Source organism: Pogona vitticeps, chromosome 9 (assembly GCF_051106095.1).
Source record: "Pogona vitticeps strain Pit_001003342236 chromosome 9, PviZW2.1, whole genome shotgun sequence".
Lineage (NCBI taxonomy): Eukaryota > Metazoa > Chordata > Lepidosauria > Squamata > Agamidae > Pogona > Pogona vitticeps.
Window position 1 is genome coordinate 11,078,155 of NC_135791.1, and position 19,067 is coordinate 11,097,221.

Consider the following 19,067-nt stretch of genomic DNA (forward strand, 5'->3'; position numbering starts at 1 on the left):
TGGCTTGGATCCAAAGACTTGCCAACATCCCTGCCGGTTTGCCTCTCGGGGAATGACGGAGGCTGGGCAGCAGAGAAGCCACAGAAAGGCTGGACAGGATTAGCACCCAGCGTTTCTTATGTTTAGGAGCTATATTTAAATACACTAACTTCGTGCCTTTCTATGCTCCCTTTGGAGAGGAAAAAAAAAGCCCCTACAACTCCAGTTTTTAGAAAATAATTGCTAGAAGGCTGCCCTTTTTATTGTTCTAGCGATGCAGCTTTTTCCAGAACACACCTCAGGGGCTCCACATGAGGCTTTAAATCCGGCCCAGCAGTTCGCCCAAGAGAAGGCTAGGAAGGGGCATGAAGTTTAATCCGCCCCCTCTGCAGCCACAGGGAGTTGTGAGAGCGCGTTGTGTAGCCCTCAACGCGGCATCTATTCTCCACCCCCCTGGGCCCCAAAAGCCTTGCTCGCGCCATTCTATTGATGAGGGACAGCTGGGCAGAGGTTGCGCGCGCGCGGGGGGGGAGGAAAGCAGTGCCCCGCTTGCCTCACGGGGGATTTTTGGCGGGATGCCGCCCCTCCCTGATTGCCCAGGTGGTGCGTCCACCTTCATGCGCGTCTAAGGTGTGCCTCAGGACTTGGGACATGTTACTCTTTTGGACTACAGTCCCCAGAATCCTCCAGGCTGTATGGTCAGAAGAAATGTACCCAGCCTCCGTCTCTCCACATAGTTTTTTTTGCCATGCAGAAGCTCCCTACCTAGCAGGTCAAGGCTCGCCCTCGGCCCCCACCCCCAACCCGCCCGGTCCCTCTCTCTTCTTCTTCTTCAACCCCGCTTGTCTTTTCCTCCTTCGACCAGCAGGAGGCAACCTCTGCCTTTCCAATCCAGGTCCTCTTTCTCTCTCGCCTTTTGCCTACAGCAGGCTCCCCCCCCCCCAAAAGCCGGCCCGCTTTTCATTTTGCCTTCCCTTCGCTTGGAAGCCTGACGTCAGTTCGGTGCTGGGAGGTTTTTTCTTTCCCTCCCCCTTTTCTCTCTCTCTCTCCCTCTCTCTCTCTTTTTTTGTGCGTGCCGAAGGATTTCGGTTCCAATCCGGCTCCTGCTATTTCAGCTGGAACTGGGGAATCCATGGCTTCTCTGGGCAACTTTCCGCCGCGTCTCTGAGTCAAAAAAGAAAGAAAGAAGAAGAAAAGGAAAGCATTCGCAACCCCGGGCAGGAGGAGGCGGAGGAGGAAAACCCACAGATCCCAAGGAAGACAGGAAGGAAGAAGGATCCGGCGAGAAGGTTGCGGGGGACAGAGAACTTTTTCCCATAATTTTTTGCCGGAGAAGGGGTACCTTTTCTTCCGTAACGCGCCATGCGGAACACCCGGGCTTTGATCTTCATGCTAACCTTCCAGATCTGCTCTCTGGAGACCGAAACGCCTACAGGTCAGCCCTGAGAGCCCCCCCCCCGAGACCTCCCCGCTCCCCAAACACACCTTGATCGCAACCCCCCCCCCCAGATTTCTCCCTCTTTCCGGTCCCGCATCTTTAATTCCCCCCCCCTGTTCTCCTTCTCGTGGAGTTTGTCCAGGCGATGGGGGGGGGGAGCGCGTCTTGTTTTAATGGCACAACTTGTTTACGCTTTCCCGTCTCCCGCTGTAACTTCCAAGGTTTGTGCAGGAAAGGATCCAGGATCGCAGCTTGGCGGGGAGGGCGGAGGAGAGCCGGAGTTTTGAAATTGACGCGTTCGCCTTGTAAATTTCCTGGATCGCTTTAGTTGCGCTTTCCTCCGTCTGCGGGTGTGCTGGCTATTATGTTATTCTCCCCCCCCCCCTTTTGTTCCCTTTTTTCGTGTTCATGCAATCGCTGTAAAAAAAAAAAAGGGGTGGGGGAGATCAGGCAACTTTTCTCTCTTTCCTTTTTCTAGTCTCGCGTTGGGTCCTGCTTAAGAGAACGGCTTAAACTGCCCGAGAGGCATGGATTTGAGATGGCCCCGGAGGTTGCAATCCTGTGTTCACTTACTTGGGAAAAAGTGGCACCGAGTTGAGCGGGCTGGTTTTCGACTGTGCAGGCATAGGTTTGCGCTGGCAGTGGAAGGAAAAAAAAAACCCGTTCATTTCTGAGAGCACCCCCCCCCTCTCATCCCTATCTCTCTCGGCTCCCGAACCCATTCCATAGATGTGGAATACCTCCGTACTTTCAAAAAGAAAGATCTTTGATTTCGGTTTTCTGTGTCACCCGATCTCCCGTTTCTTTCCCACTTTATTGGCAGTGGGTTTGATCGTGCTATCGTATGGGTATGAACGGCAAAAGGACGCCCCCGTTGTGTCCCATGGAACTTGCTCCCAGGTGAAGAAGGGTGGTTATTATAGAATGACAGCCCCAGACTTTGTTTTTTACAGAAGGCGTGTAAATATGCAGGCTGCAGGGAGTGAGGAGCTGGTGAAACAAGATGCAAGAGACCAATGAGATGATCTTTTCTCCCTTATTCATATTTATGTGTGATTGGAAAAGAAGATCCAAGCAAGAAATGCTCCCCCCCCCAGTACTGCTGCATAGTAATATTCGTATATTTATCAATTGATCTGACAGCGGCAATTGGGTCTTTTAGGATAACACACGTCCCTCGAGCCTGTACTAGGCACTACATGTAATGCATTACATGTGGGTATTTGAAGGTTGGTGGTTTGCAGTTAAATCTAGAAATCCTAGGACACCCCTCTTGGATCATGGTGAGCTGTATCCTTGGTGCTTCTTTAAAATCCACTGCCCTAAGGGATCCCTCGGGTTGTCTATGATGCTGAAAGAACTCTTGAGGTCTGTCTGCCTTCTGACTGCCCCCTGAGCATGCTGTCAGATTTGTAATTTCACTTAGCATTGGAGGGGGAATTATTGGGAAATGAAAAATAGCTGGAAAATACGCTTGTTGAGCTTGAGGTGCGAACTTTCCCCTCCTGTAATAAAATGCCACCTGTCTGGCAACTTTTGGCACCCTTGGTTAAGGGACAGAAGCAGAACATGACTCCCTCTGTGTGTATGTGAGAACTGCCATGCATGCACATGCATGCACATGCACACATACACGCTCCTTACGAAGAAGGGAGAGGCTGGCTTTTATTTCTCTAAAGCCTTAATATATATTTTTTTAAAAAGGCAGCTAGTATTAGGAGTTTTTGCCACATCAAACTTATCTAGCAGCACGATATTCACCAGGAACAGATAACGTGCTCTGTTCCTGATCTGCAGGCATCCGCTGTGTGTGTTTTCCCCCCAGAACAAAAGCTGTGTCCTCCCTTTAAACAAACAAGTCTCAGAAACAAAGCTTAGAAAGGAAGTTTCTGTTTTTGTGTTCAAAAGTTAATATTTTTAATGGCACTCACATTTTTTTTAAAAAAATCCCATTTCCAGAGCTTCCAAAGAAAGCAAGTTAAACACTTGGCTTGCACTGTTTCATAAAAATATATATTGCTTGTAGTAATACTTTTATGATGAGGCTGTAGGCTTGGGGGGGGGTTCTGTTGTCATTGTAGGCTTATCCACATGAAGTGCTACATTCTTAAATGTGCTGTTTTACCTTGCAATACTTTTTTTGACAACAGTTTGTGAAGGTTCCTTTGTCTGATCAGCCAATGTATGTGTGAAATGTATCTGGAGGGCTGGCTATAAATATCATTTGTCCTGATTGTGGCTGTCTCTGATGCGGGGGGGGGGGAGGGAGAGAAACCTCCCCCCACAGCTGTGTTCTGAAAGTGTTTATTATGGGTCCTTCACTTCCTTAGCTAGTTTGGCTGTTTCTCCTTGTATAAGTAAGTGTGTGATACTACAGTGTTGACGTTGGCAGCTTTATCCCAAGATCCAAAACAAAATGCAAGTTCTAGTGGCAAAGGATAGAATGCTTGGCAAAAGCTTGATACAAAGGTGTTTATCTGTTTGTCTGTTTAATTGCTGCTGGGGGCATCAAGGGACTTAGACGTGGTGAGTTTTGGTTAGAACAGAGTTCTTGCTAAGCTCCTTCTCATTCTCAGTTTGAGGCGACTCTGGAATGTTATTGAAAGCCCATGCGTGACTCTCCCCTCCACAAAATCAGAGCAAGATTTTTGCAATGGAGGTGGGATCCAGTTCAAGAAAAAAAAATGAATGTACATCTGAATTTTCATTTTCTTTTCCTGATGGCAGAGCGTTGAGTGTTCTGATTGCTGGATTTCCCCTCTTCTGTTTCTTTTCCATTAGCAATAATAAATGCTAATGTTTGTTATGCCTGAAGTCAGACAAAAGTGAAAAAGAAAGAGAAAGAGAAAGAATTGGAACTGGGAGTAGCTTGGTTCCCAAAAATGGATGCAAGCGTTTCCTTTCACTCTTCCTGTCACCTGTGGGCTGACAGGTTGTTGAAATGGTTCAAGTGGGAATAACGGTGAACAGTTGTCTCCTTTTCAGATCCTCTTCAGTTCTCTTTGGTGGGATGTGGGATGATGGAATAAGGCAGGGTGGTGGCGAAAAACATTTCTGTCTCAGATATGTGGCCAGGGAAGGCAATAAAGAAGCGCCTATGGCAAGATGCTTCTGCTTGTGATCCCAATCCAGCTACATCTGAAGAACAGAAAAGACCAGTCTTGGAATGGAGGATACACAGGAAATCACTTCCAGTCATGATGTTTGAAAAGAAAAGAGCAATATTTTTTGTGCAAATTACACATTAAAAGCATGTCCTCCTCTTAGGTTGTTCAGCAACTCTTTTTTTTTTTTTTTTTGGTCTTTTTACTGAATTTCTACAGTCCTTGGATTTTCCAACCTCTGTTTGATTTGGGCAGGCAGTGTTAGCAGGGAGTTTTTCCTCTCTGCTGTTCCTGCTGTCTTTTCTTTACTATGAGTGCTTGTCTTTCTCAGCAGGTTAACTCGATTGTCGGGTATCCTTGTTGGTGGTCTGTACGTGTACATGAATGTGTGCAATTCCTCTGAAGCCGCATACCCTTCCTTGAACCAAAGCCAGATTTTTTAAAAATAACAATAAAGGCATGCAGGACATTCACGATCCTTCTAATGGTAGGAACAAAGAGATCTGTTTTATATTGAATCAGACAATTGGAAAATCTATACAGAGTTGTTCACACCAGTATGTGAAAACAATAGGTTCAAATTGCTAGAAAGGAGATTGCCACTAACTGTAGGAGCTGTTCAGCAAGTGGTGGATTCTCTTTCATATGGGTTTTTAAATAAAGTTTGGGTTGTAATTTGTGAATGATGCTTTAGGTGTGGATTTCATGCAATGCAAGAGGTTGTACTAGATACTCAATGCGGTGTAGTGGGTAGAGTGAATAACTAGGATTCAAGAGGCCTGGGTTTGAATCCCTGTTCATCCATAGAAATTCACTGGGCGTGTGGAACTGGTAAAACCACTCCTTAAACCTCTCACTTACCTTGAAAACCCTGTTAGGGTCTCTATAGGTTCAGTTCTGACTTGAAGGCACATAACAACAGGGGATGGATGAGAAGAGTTTTGGACTACCTTTCAGATCTGCAGTTCTGTGATTCCAGGGTTTCAAAGTGGAGCTGGGATGGAGGACATATGGCCCTCCAGATGTTGTTCACCAGAACTCTCATCATCCACTGTGGAAGTCCTGGCTAGGGCTGATGGGGATGGTAGCCCAGCACTATCTAGAAGGCTGAAATCCTGGACTGGAGTCCTCCTTAGACATACGAAAGGAGAGGCTGGGGATTGAACTGATGAGATCAGTTGCATGAAAAAAGCACATGTTCTGCTAAACTACAGCCCTTTCCTCAAAGGAGGAGGAAGGCATTCCTATTATATAAACCTTGCTTACTGGAAATTACTGGTTACCCAAGTTTATGGTAAGTTCACCATCTACTATACCCACCACCGTAAATGTACAGTAACTCACATTTATGTTGTTTTAAATGCCTTCCGTTTCCCATGGCTGCCTCAATAAAACAGATGGGGCTTTATGCCGGGAAAGCTCTTCCTCCTTTGCACTTTAGATAAGTTATATGGGAAAAGCTTTCTGTGCTCATTGAAAGGTGCAGCACGCTTGTTCCAGATTACAGCAGGTTTCATCAAGTTCTTGAATTCTTGTCCTTTTTTTTTCTCCCCAAGGGCTGTTTTTGCTGTATAATAGAAGTTGCACTGGGAAGACATTTAAATCCATTCATTATCGTCTGCTCATGTATCTGACAGCTAAAAAGCCTGCACAATGCAAGAACATGGGAAGCTGGGCAGTGTTTTGATGGGTAGTAGCTTTCCAGGGTTTCGGGCCAGATTCTTCCTTAACTTAGCCTCAAAATATTGAGAAATGTGTGACTTTCTGTACACAAAGGGTATGTAGTTATTTAATTTATTTTAAAGCGGCATCTCCTGAGTGCAAAGAAGATGCTGTGGTCTATGAGAGTGGGATGATTACACACACCATGAGCAGTTGGCACTTTAAAAATAAACTTTGACTTAAGTGCACACATTATTTAAACCAACTTGCGACTGACATGAAAGCTCAGTTATGGGGTAGGTCCAGAGAACTTATGACTTATTTATACTTCAACTCCAACAGCACCTGAAACAACAATGAAGATGATAAAAAATAATAATAATGTGCCATTAAGTCAATGATGACTTATGGTCATTCTTTTCAGGCTTTTCCAGGTAAATACTCAGAAGTGGTTTCCTATTCCCTTCTTCTGGGAATGCCCTAGGACTGTGCAGCTTGCCCAAGGCCACACAGGCTGGCTGTGTTCACAGGAGAGGAATCAAAATACCAACCTCTGACTCTGAAGCCAGATACCTAAATTACTGAGGTATCCAGCCAGTTTATGAAGATGTTACTGGGTGAACAACTTTTAGTAGCAATCGCCACCGTAGTCAATGATGAGGGATGATCAGAGCTGACATTGATAAGGAATTGAGGTGCACAGTTGCCTAGCCCTGATTTGAAGAATGTTGTTAAGGGAAAGTGTGTCTTGGCAGAGACAGACAAAGAGGCAATGGTGTTTGAACCCTGCGGGACTTCCTTCTAGATTATCCTATGTAGCCTGGATAGGCAAAGAGTAGATTTCCAGACATTGTTAGATTAGAAGGTCTGGAATTCCTGGGTATTTGAAGGTTGGTGGTTTGCAGTTAAGTCTGTTACAAGAAGTGGGTGGTACTTTGTAGACTCTGACCGATCCTGTGTCACTGTGCAATAGCCAAGTGAAGCATATCCCACAGAGAAAGCAGAAAAGAGCGTTGAGTCTTGCAGTTTAAAAAAAAGTTCCCAAAAGTGCCCAGTAGAAAACACAAATAAATTCTAAATGGAAGCAAGTCATTCTGCATGTCGGACATATGTTGTTGCATCCACGGTGTTATGTGTATTTTGCGAGGGAATCGTGGATTTGCTTTTTGCCATGCCGTGCAAAAATGTTGTAGGAAAAGAGCATAATGTGTGTTACTGCTGCTCTGAGTAATTGTGTGTTGTACTGCGCTTCCCACAGCCCAAACAGGAAATGAATGCTGTGCCTGTGGATGACTTCGTGCTTACAAAGGGAAAGGAGCCAATATATAAATACTCTTGGAGAAGATGAACGTGTGAGAATAAATAATCCTATCTTTCCACTGTGACGTTCCCAGGACTAGTGATGATGGCATTAGCCAGGTTTCCTTTCACTGAAATTGTACATTCAATTCAAGGCTTTGGACTGGACTCAGGGTTTGGAGGAAGTGGGAGTGGGGGGGGAAGATGATGTAGTGTGCTGCAATAATTCATCCTCAAATGATAATCTCTGATCCTATAATCATAAAGTTTAGATTAGACCCAAATCCATCATCCTGTTTCTCGGAGTGATCACTCTGTGGAAAGCCTGTAAGAAAAACAGGAGAGCAGTAGCACACATCTGCTCCTGCCCCACAGCAGCTGGGATTCGACGGCACACTCCATCCAGGGCTGGAGGGAATATATGCCAATTAATAGCATTGCCCTCAATGATTTCTGTAATCCCCTGGACGGAAAAGGAATCTCTAACCAATTTCTCTACATCATGCATAACCTTAAGCACCTCTACCATTATCTCCAGCCTACTTGATTTTTTTTAAATGTCAGGGACTCTAAGCGTGGTTTAGATATTTGGCTGTGGAGCCAGAGTTTGGGAATTTGATTCTGCACTGTACTTTCCGCAAGTAGAGCCAGCCTGTGTAGCCTTGGGCAAGCTCCACAGTCCCAGGACGTCCCTAGAAGAAGGGAATGGAGAACCACCTCCGAGTAGTCAGTCTCCACTTGGGACATCCTGAGAAGGGTCACCTTGACATCATGTGCTGTCAAGTCAAAATTGACTTGACAGCCCATAATGATGATTATCTGGAACTGTAAATGCGAACCTCTTCATTGCTGAGCTACTCTGTCCTACACAGACAGCACCTTTGAGCACCCTCTTCTGCCTCTTTTCCAGCATTACATTATTATTCTTCAGGTGCAGTGACCAGACCCAGTCTGTGTAATGTATGGATTTTTGTGAAGTCTATACGGGATGGGTAGTTCTTAATTTTGATTGCTTTCCTCACAATTTCAAAAAATTAAATACAGTAACTACAGTGGCACAGTGGTCAGGCAGGCAGTTGTGCCTGTCTCTGTCTGGGGACCCCAATCCCCTCCCTCATGAGCTCTGGGTAGCTAGTCTGAAAATAAGTCCACTAATGTGTGTGTATAGCTGGATGACATGTCTGGTTGGCTGAATCATATACCTTAAAAATCCAATTATGGCCACCATATGTTGGATGCAGCTTGATGGGCTGTAACACACATGACCATCTGCCACGGTTAACCAGTCAGTGGGGTGCTCAGAACTGTAGTTCCCCAAAATTCTGTTGTTAATACTGTTTAGGAAGTGATTTTTGGGTGTATGTGTGTCATCCATTACTCTGCCCTAGTGTCGCCTATGCTGATTTGAAAGCTGCCAAAGGGCCATGCTTGTTTTGATTGAAAATCTGCTAGGAAAACACAGTTGTCCTGGGATAGCCTACTCTCTCCCTTTCTGATGCATTTCACATGCGCTCATCAGAACTGTTGGTCTGCTTGAGAGAGAACACCGGATGCTTTGCACGTTTGATCTTGAGCAAACTTTTCCAGATTGTTCAATGCCCATTGGATAGCTTTGGGAACCACAAGCAGTCTCCCCCGACCTCAGTTCCTTGAACAATAGTTAAAGACAGAAAAGCTGTTCTTTCCACCCCAACCCCTGTTGATAAATTTAGTAGGAGGCATGAGATGGCTGGACAGTGACCTTGAAGCGACCAACATGAATCTGACCCAACTCCGGGAGGCAGTGGAAGACAGGAGGGCCTGGCGTGCTCTGGTCCATGGGGTCACGAAGAGTCGGACACGACTAAACGACTAAACAACAACAATTCCAAAATGAAAGTACCAGGCCAGTAATTGTGGGGAGAAGGGGGAAGAAGGATGGGTTTCATAGCAGCACAGTCTGTTTTGTGTTCCCAGGGCATGACAAGGAGGCGTGGATTTCTGAGTAAGACTTGAATATTAATTGCATCAGCTACCTTTCCAGATGTAGCCAAGATGGTGGGGGCTATAATGAGGAACCCTGCTGATATGTCATTTATCTATTATTAATAATGACTGTCTTTGTGGATTACAGTTGCTTCCCCTCCTCCACACATTCTTTTGTTAACGGGCTTTTGAAATGCTTGTGGTAAAATCTATGGAGGATACAAAAGGCTGTCCTAGGGTCTGGGAGGTGCTCTTGCAAATAATAGGGTAACCTTCAGTGAGGAGATCTAGCTCACCAGGAACAGTCTTCTTCTGTACCAACACTTATGCAGTTAGAACACTGGATTGAGTGGTGGGAGATCAAGGTTTTAATCTTGACTGAAACTCACTAGTTGAGTTATGAGTGAGTCAGTCTGACTTACCTCACAAGGTTGTTGTGAGGGTAAAGTGGAGAAGAGCAGAGCCATGTACACTAGTTGGAGCTTACTAGAGAAACAGTGGTATATAAATATAATAGTCATAATATCATTATATCAGCCGCCTAGAGTGGTCCGGTGGGCCAGATAGGCGGGGTATAAATCAAATGAATAAATAAATAAATAATAAATAAATATTTGGAGTCAATCACACACACCCTCAATTTTCTAGAAACTGTATATATTCTACCATAGTAACAAATACCTGCTGGATAATAAAGGATTACTCTCCCTTCCGATTTCTCAGGTTGTCTTCATCCATTCAGTTCGAGATACCAGCAAAAGAAATCCTTAGAAGAATCCTTTAATGGGCAACAATTCCAGGAATCTCAGAAGCTGCCCATTCTGGCTGTAGGCATTCTGGGACCTGTAGTCCAGAAGAGTAACTTACTTATGGTCTTTAATTTAGAAGTAATAGCTGTGATTGTGCAAGTATATCAAGCAAAACCAAAAGAAAAATAAAAAATGACGAAAACATGGTGACACCTTAAAGACTGTTATATTTCAATGTAAGCTTTTTTTGGATCTTTGCCCACTTCTTACACAGAGATCACACAGGAACATATTTATCTTCAGGGAGGGTGGTGCATGGTTGCATTTCACACCTTCAGTGATTTTTTTTACTCTGTTAATTGGAGGGCAAGCCAGCACTCTCTCTGAAAACTCACCTACTATTCCATTTCCCAGAGGTCCCCAACTCTTTACTCATGGGTTTAGAAAGCTGAACAACCCTCCTTTAAATAGCTGCAGTGCTGAAAAGGCCAGGAGGGGAAAAGTCCTCCCAGGGAACAAGGTAAGTTTTCCAAGGTCTCTGCGAAATAATGTCACAGTGGCAGAGTCTGGAACAAAAGACTCCTGACGATCAGGGGTTGAGTTGCTGAGACATGCCGTTTTCGTTGCCCACACAGCCCTCGAGAGTCGGCTGCATCAGATGTTCAAATACAGCAGTGTTTCTGCCCGTTTGCCTCGACCCACCCACACTGCATTCCTGATTCACTAACTAGGAGTTCATTTCTCTATTTATATAGTTATATTCTTGCGATTACAAAACTCTGATAATCACGTCTATAATCCACTGTAGCCTGCTCTGTAATAGGCTCATAAAAAGATGATAATGAAAGGTTTTGCATCCTTACCATCATACAGAGTGTTACTGAGATGGCAGCAATGCATACAAGATGAATTTGTGGAGGAGGAGGGGTGTGTGCATCTCACTTTTATAGAATTTTATAGAATGCTGCTACAATCCGTCCCTGTCCCCACCCTTGACATTGGGTTGGAGAACTGAACTTCAGGTTTTAAGGGGCTATTGGGCGAGATATTCCCAGCGACTGACCTGCCTAGAAATAGGAGAAATCGCCTTTTTAAAGGCTGCAACTCCAGCTGGGAGATGTAATCCATAAAACCAACGTTTCCGTTTTCTCTTTCTGCCCAAGTGACCCACCTCCTCCACGCTTCTGGTCTCGTGGTCCATACGCTTCTCCCTCCTGCCTGTGAGGAAGACTGTGAGGTGTTCTAAGGGTTCTCTCCCCTGCTCTGAAAAGCTGGGTTGGGGATTGATGGCAAAACAGGAGAAGCCATATGGTTAGCAGTTGCCAGGGGTTGATGATAGGTCCTCTGCTATGTGGTGATGGCCACTAATGCTGATCCCTGACAACAATTTGAGATTACATTCATTTGGGGAAGGGTGAAGTTTGTGTGGTGGAGCAGTCTACTGGGGAAATCTCATACTGAAATCTGAAGTAGAACAGTTTGAGCACAGCTTTGTGTTTATTTATTTTGGTGACACATATGATGCATCACTAAAACGTTGTGAATAGAATGAGGTTTTAAGTCTTCCAGGTAAAGATGGGATAAAACGTGATGTGAAGGCAAATGAGATGAAAATAGGGTCAGATGTTCTTCCCATGGAAAAATGGAGCTTAGGTCCCTCCTAAGACAGGTGGCAAAAGTATTTATTTGGTCGTGTCTCTCTCTTGTTCTCCAGACCAAAGGCTGGCTTAGGGTGCAACAAGACCTCTTTGTGCTCTAGCAGCCAAAAAGAGAGAGGGGGAGAAGCAAGGTCTCAATCTTTGTATCAGCAAAAGAGGAGAATAATCTTGGTATCCCAATAGGTTAGAGTCAGTTACAGCCAAACTGCTAGCCATGCTGACTGTCTGAGCCTCAGTTTTATGAAGAGAAAAGCAAAAAGTGTGCTGCTTATATACTGCTCCATAGCACTTAAAGCATCTCTGGGCAGTTTACAAGTTATTTATGCAAGCTACATATTGCTACCCTCCCAGCGAGCTTGGTACTCATTTTACTGACCTTGGAAGGATGGGAAGTTGAGCGAACCGTGAGCTGCTACCTGAGATTGGACCCCAGGTCGTGAGCACAGTTTTGGCTGCAGTACAGCAGTTTTAACCGCTGCGCCACGAGGCAGAATTTCAAATGGCCGCAGAATTTCTTCCAGGCAGTCAGTTACCGTCTTTCCAAAAATAAATTTTAAAATGTGCCATGGGCAGGTTATTCAGCCTAGGTTTTTTTAACTGTTTCCTGTACTACCAAAAAATTATGATATCTTTACCTGATGAAGAGTTTGGAGAACTTGAGAAGTTGTTTTATTTATAACTTTTTAAGTGGTCTAATAAAGGTGTTGCCCTGTCTTGGAATGTGTTTCCATCAATGCCTCACGGGCCATTTGAAAAACACGTACAGTACATGTATATTTGCAGTCATAATGTGAAGCCAGCCAGCTGCCCAGTCTTGCTTTCTCTGGGTGGCAGTGTGAGATGCTAGTCTTCTGAGGAGATGGACTGGATTGTGTCACTGTGGACTATAGGTGAAGTCCATGCCTCTTCCTTTCTTGATGTGGACTCTTAACTAAAAGCAGATAACAGATTAAGAAAACAAGGAACAGGCACGGTCAGTATCTTTCCAGACAAACTAGACTTTTATGTGCTGCTTTCATCATCATCATCAACAACAACAACAGCTTAGACCTGCAGCGCTGCAAGGGACCCAATGGATCATTGAGCAAGCCCCTGTCAAGCAGGTACCATGGGGAATAGACTCCCAACCTCCTCCAGCTACGCAGCCAGAGATCTAAGCCACTGAGCTACACAGAACTCAAACATACAGTCTCCCCTACGCAACCTGAACTGGTACAGTCGGTCAAAATTCCATTGGCAGCTAATGCTCGTGTAAGAGAAATCTCAGACATCTTGGCAGCAAATAGCACGTCATTAGATAAGGAGCTTCCTCAAGTGCCAAAAGATGTCTGGCATAGCATGTGCTTTCACTCAGCACCATATCTTGCACTCCAGTTTACTTTATTTTGCAATTTGTCAGTGGAAAGTAAAAGTTAACAGATGCTGAGAACAAGCATCAAGCTGCTGGAAGCAAGAACTATGTGCCAAACAGCCTGCCCGTATGCTAGTTTATTGCACAGAATACCTTTAAGGACTTCTGTATATGCCCGCTTTTTAATTTTGGTCCCTTGATCCAGCTGTAATGATTTTTTAAAATCACATTACTTTGATGTTTAAGCCTCTTTGAGAATCTTATAAAATTTAAAGGTGAAAATAGAATTAGCTTTAAACCGACTAAACAGCCACCCCATCACTTGTATACTTTTTCCTGAATCTGAGGTCCTTCCCAATCTAATGTGGGAATTACTTGCTAGGACTGTGATCAAGAAGGCATAAGCTGTTTAAAATGAATGCATAAACGCTCAGTGCTGTGTTTGTATTGATAATCAGATTGGAAAGACGAGAAGAGGGAAAAGTCTGCGTGACTCTGTGTGGAGGCTTGGCAAACAAAAAGCAGTGAATCGTGCAACGGAACTCCTGATGTTGTTCTGGCTGTGGGGACCTTGAGTAAGCACTGGTGTTGTTCATTACTTTTACTTCATTTTTATAGAACGGTACAAGATGGCAAACTAACCTCAGTGCAAAATCTTTTTGGTACCTTTGCATGCATGAATGCAAAAAAAAAAAGAGAGAGGAGTTGCCATTCCTTTAAGACTAACAAGGTTATGCTTTCATGGACTGTAGCCCACTTCCCACATTTGAAGAGGATGCCACAAGACTCCGTGGTGTTTTTGCGGCTATTAGGGATACAGTTCCCCAGAACACTTCTGTTTTATCTGGATTATCTTCTCAGTTTGTTCTGTTATCTCCATTTCATCACAGCTCAGAGGTAGCAGTTCAAGGTTTCAGCTGTTTTCTAAGATCTAATAGGGGTGGGGGTGGCAAAGAGAAAGGGAGTGAGGAAATGTACACACACACACACACACACACACACACACACACACACACACACACACACACACACACACACACCCCACACCATGGATTGACGACTCAGCCACACACACACACACACACCACACCATGGATTGACGACTCAGCTCAGGCCTAAACAAGATGGCACCCAGTGGCTTCCTGTAGCTCAGTGGTGAGGAAACTTTTTCTCTCCAGATCTTTTGGCCTGCAGTTGCCATTTAGCCCCAGCTGGTCTGGCCAATGGTGACAGAGTGTTGCTTTTGTAGTCCGAACCATTTAGATGGGTAACAATTCCCCATGCCTGATTGCAGCTATTGTAGGACCTGGCGTAAAAGATGAAAACCTGTGCTAATACACAGGAAACAGCCTGGAATTATGAGGACCTTCAGGCCAAGATTTCGCCTTTCTCCTTGCAGTCCACATGGAAACCTTTTTAGACTTAGATTTTGCGATCTTCTTCAGTTGATCCCAGATTTAATTTAAAGGGGAGGGGATTAGGATGTGCTCCATCTGTCAGGCAAAATGCATGTACATGGGTAAATATCACAAAAAGAGTCACCCGACTGAGAGTTTAGGAGCTGTCTTGTGCAAGGTTAAAGCTGCATGAAGACCCCTTCCCTGTACTCCTCCTCCTCCTCCTCCTCCTCCTCCTCGGCCTGTGCTGCAGATCCACTACCCATTGCCAAGTGAGTAATACTTGTTTAATGTCCAGTAAACAACTGTTTGAAGTCTTCTCTCATTGCTGTTCCTAGGTACACAGGAAGCTGCCTTATCTCTACAGCCCAGGCTGATGTGGTGACCTTCAGACGTGGAACTAAAAAACCCTTAATCTCCAGTGAGCTGGAATCTAACACATCTGGAACGCACTAGTGGGAGAAAGCTGATGCAGACCATTATTATGAATTCTGACTTTTCCCACCATTGTCCAGATGCTGTTGGGTTGCAACTTTTGCTGGCAGGCAGGGCCTTCCCATATCAAACAGGCAGACTTTGGCAACAAGCTGGATGCTGAGGCAAGGGCTTTTCATGGGAAATACTGTTCAGTGGTGCCTTGACGTATGACCATAATCCGTCCCAGAAGATGGACGTAATTGGAAATGGTCGTAAGTCGGGACATTCGTAAGTGGAGGCACCACTGTACTTTAAGTTTTTCTCTCATGTGCTCCAAATTGTTCAATGCCTGTTTCCATATATGTTTAATTGCACTTCACCGGTAGCATAAACTTCAACAGCAAACTGCCACCAGTTGCAGAGTTGACATTTGTTTTCTTGTTGCACACCAAGGCAAGAAAAACAAGCACTGGCTTCTGCATTGTTGGCATTTGGCAATTGAAATTTATGTGATTGAAGTTACCCTGGTGGATATAAGTAACAGGATTCTGGCCAGCATGTTCTATTTTTTAGATTTATATTTTTTAAAATATAATTTTATAAGTTGCTTTGAGTCATTCTTTTGAAAGAAAGATGGGATGCAAATAAAGTAGTATAAAATAAAATGAATTGCCATCAGCTCTAGTTATTGTAGCTAATGCTTTGGGATGGTGGTACTTGTAGTCGCACAATGTCTGGAGGATCACTAGTTATGATCTACAAGATCGCATGAATTATCAAGAAAAAGTACAAAGTCTTCACTGAAAACCTCCAAAAAGTAAGACAGGTCTTGAATCCTGAAACAGATTTCTGTGCTGGTCCATCCAATACACGAGAGCACTTCAGACCTCTTGTGGTTTGGCTGCTTCAGGATCATTGACCTTTTTCAGCTTACATGCTTAGTTTACCTATTCTGGAGCCGTTTGCATTTGAGATGGGTTGCATTATTGCGGAACTAACATAGTTTTGATTTGTGGTTCTCTTTGCAAATGGATTTTTCTTCCTCCCTTGTTGTCACATCCAAGTGTTGTGCCCATTGATTAATGCTCATTACCTCTGGAACGAGTAGAAGCTGTTCTGACTTGAGAGGAGTCCCTTTGATGTAGTATGTGGGGAGATTTGTGCAGTGGCTAGAGGTGTAAATCTGGGTCAGCTTCATAGTATATGGAAGTACGTGCTGCAAAGGCAGAACAGATCAGGAATCCTTTGCCAGTCCTGCCCAGTACAGATGTTACATTAGACGTTACCTTTGGGGGGCTTGAAGTCCACATGTATATGTAATTATAAGAATGATTGTGCATGGATAGAAGAATACAGAACAAGTGTGGGCAGTCCTGGATCTTGGAGGGCTATGACCATATTCTGTCACTCCTGCCTTCAAATCACAAATTTACATCATTCCTGAATAGTAAAGTATGCCACAGGGGCTGTGTAATTTTAGAGCAGTTTTGGGTGTGTTGGAGAGGGCTTTTGAGAGATCTGAGGAGCGTGGGGATTAAAGGGGCATTTTGTCTACCCCTCCATCCAAGGAAAACAGGTGCATCAGTTGAAACTACAAAGAGTCTTGTGGCTCTTTAAAGAATCTCAAGGTTTATTTGGCACAAGTGTTCATGGAGCACTCCTTCAGATGCAACAATTATCTGCAAAAGTTATACCAAATTAATCTTGTTTGTCTTTTAAGTACCACAAGACTCTTTGTTGCTTTTGCTGCAACAGCAAAAGCATAGACATCCTCCTTCCCAGATGTCAATTGTACATATTCATACTGTATGTGACTTTCTGTATATATCTCAGTTTATTTCACCCAAGTTGCTCAGAGTGGAATGCATGATTTTGCTTTCTTACACTAACAATTATGCTGTGGAATTGTTTTGAATTCACTTACAATGTGAAACTACTGACCCGACTTTAACCAGTTAATTTCATGACCTGAATTCAGACTTTCTGGGTCCTTCTGAAATACTCTAAAAACTCTATTTCCTACTGGCTTTTTGATGATCTGTGGAATTAAATGCCCACGTATGGAACTGTCCTCCAGACCACAGAGAAGACACTGACTGTTTAGCCATGGCAGAGAAGATGTTACTGAATCTAGCTGCTAAAGAACAATAGCCATGGTGGCAGCGTGGATTTGATTTAAATCACGCTTTGAATTAAAAGCAATTCATTTTTTTACAATCTAATCACAAAATAATTCTTATAAGTTAAATAGTGATTTATATGAATTTGGTTTTAAAAAAATAATTTGATTTTTCATCCACCCTGCATGGAGGGCTATTGCGGGGTAAAGCAGCTCCTGCATGTCCTTATAGGTGCCACCCTGGAGATAACGAGTGTCATTTTTTCCACTAACTTTGATCGACCACAAGTGGTGCCTCGTATGGCACCATGGCTCCTCTGAACTACAGTACTTTGTAAAACAGTAATTAGGTGTTAAAAAATTAGTTGAATGGGCCTGCAGGTGCATTTGGGCATTTAAAATCTATTTCATCCCCTGGGCGTATTTAAACCTCAAATTAGCCTTTGAAAATAAAGAATTAAAATTGTGGTCATTCCTGGTTTTGAAATATGAGTGTGTGTAGCCCATAAGATTCTGGGGAAGGATTGAAATGACCTCCTGATTCTCCAACATTGTTGCCCTTTGTCTAGTGTTAGCAACTCTGGATACTTCAGACTCTTCTTGCTTGGCTTAACAATTTTTTGTTGGGAACTGTTAATCAATAAGTAATGTTTTTGCGTAAGTTTGAAGATCCAAGTTATGCTCCAGCAAGCTCAGATTCCATAGGAAGATAAGTGAGCCCACCAACTTTTCTGAAAGTCTCAGCCTGTTTGTGGTAATGCATTCTGATGCATGGTGGTTGGTTCATCTTGTGCCCTGGCCCCAAGCTGGTGCTGCCTGCTCTCCTGCTGATAGATAACTCTATTGTCTGGAATAATGAACAGGCACATTCTCACTTTGAGGGCCTGCTTGGAATTGGGGTCAAGGATCAGGACGCATTGGCTTGGCTTTCATTTCTTGGACGCGTCCTTTCCCTAACGGCTGCCCTTTGCATCAGAGTGATGGAGCATGAGGGTTGGTAGCGGGAGGAGAGAAGGAAAGAGGCGCTGCCATTAAGAAGTCGATGAAGGTTACCTTGTTCCTCAGCCTTGTGATTCTGGCGACATTAGTGAGCCAGCTGGATTTGATGGAACACCGATGGTGTTTGATTGGAGCAGGCAAAAATTACTGTTTCGATTACAGCTCCCATAATCTTTGAAGAATTCTGGGACGTATACTTCAAACAGACAAATGATGTATCTGCATTTGAACATGTTTTGTATGAAATTGTGAAGATCTGTCAAAAAGATCAGCTAACTAACAGACTGCTTGAAGCTGTCTTTAATTTTCTGGGCTTTCTTTGTTTTTGTTTGTTTTTGTTTTACTTTTAGACTTGTTAATAAACACACAAAAACAACTAAATAACTCTGGGGATTTTTCCTACCTTTTGCTTAATGCATGCCCTGATATAGTATAAAGTGGTCATGGATCTTGGTATTAGAATAGCACAAGGTTGATAAGTCATAGTGATTTAAGAAGTTGATGACGAAGTGATCTTGGGTACTAAAACACCCAGGATGACAATGTATGTAGAGCTCATATGGGACTCTACTTTGCAAAATAGAAACATCCTCTGAAGGAGTCCTCTAACTGAAGGGCTGCCTGGTTCAAATTTGAATTAAAACCTTGATTTAGAGGCAAACTTTATTTGCCCAGAAGCAAAAAAGAACCAATGTCCTGGAGAGGTGTCCTTTTCCCTGTGTGGGGAATTGGCTTGTGGACTCTGGTGAGCTTTTGGGGCAACAGAACATTTTGGGGAAAGTGCCAAACCGAAAAGGAAGAGAAGGGCAGGTTCCCTTGGGACTTATTTGGGAGGCTGATGCCTCTGCTCCTTTCTGTGCTGCTGAAGCGTCACTAATGCCCATTGATTGGGGATCATGTCGTGTTTTCCCCTTGACTGCTTTGTAGGCC

General features: G+C 44.0%; 1 protein-coding gene across 8 annotated transcripts in view; it reads left to right on the forward strand.

Moving 5' to 3' along the window:
• Positions 1-936: 936 nt before the first annotated feature.
• Positions 937-19,067, forward strand: part of PTPRU (protein tyrosine phosphatase receptor type U) — a 464,942-nt gene continuing 446,811 nt past the window's right edge. For all 8 annotated transcript variants that reach the window (XM_072979748.2, XM_072979749.2, XM_072979750.2 and 5 more), the window contains exon 1: positions 937-1,414. In XM_072979748.2, the coding sequence (XP_072835849.2) occupies positions 1,342-1,414 (73 nt within the window). In that variant the 5' untranslated portion in view covers positions 937-1,341. The remainder of the gene's footprint in view (positions 1,415-19,067) is intronic.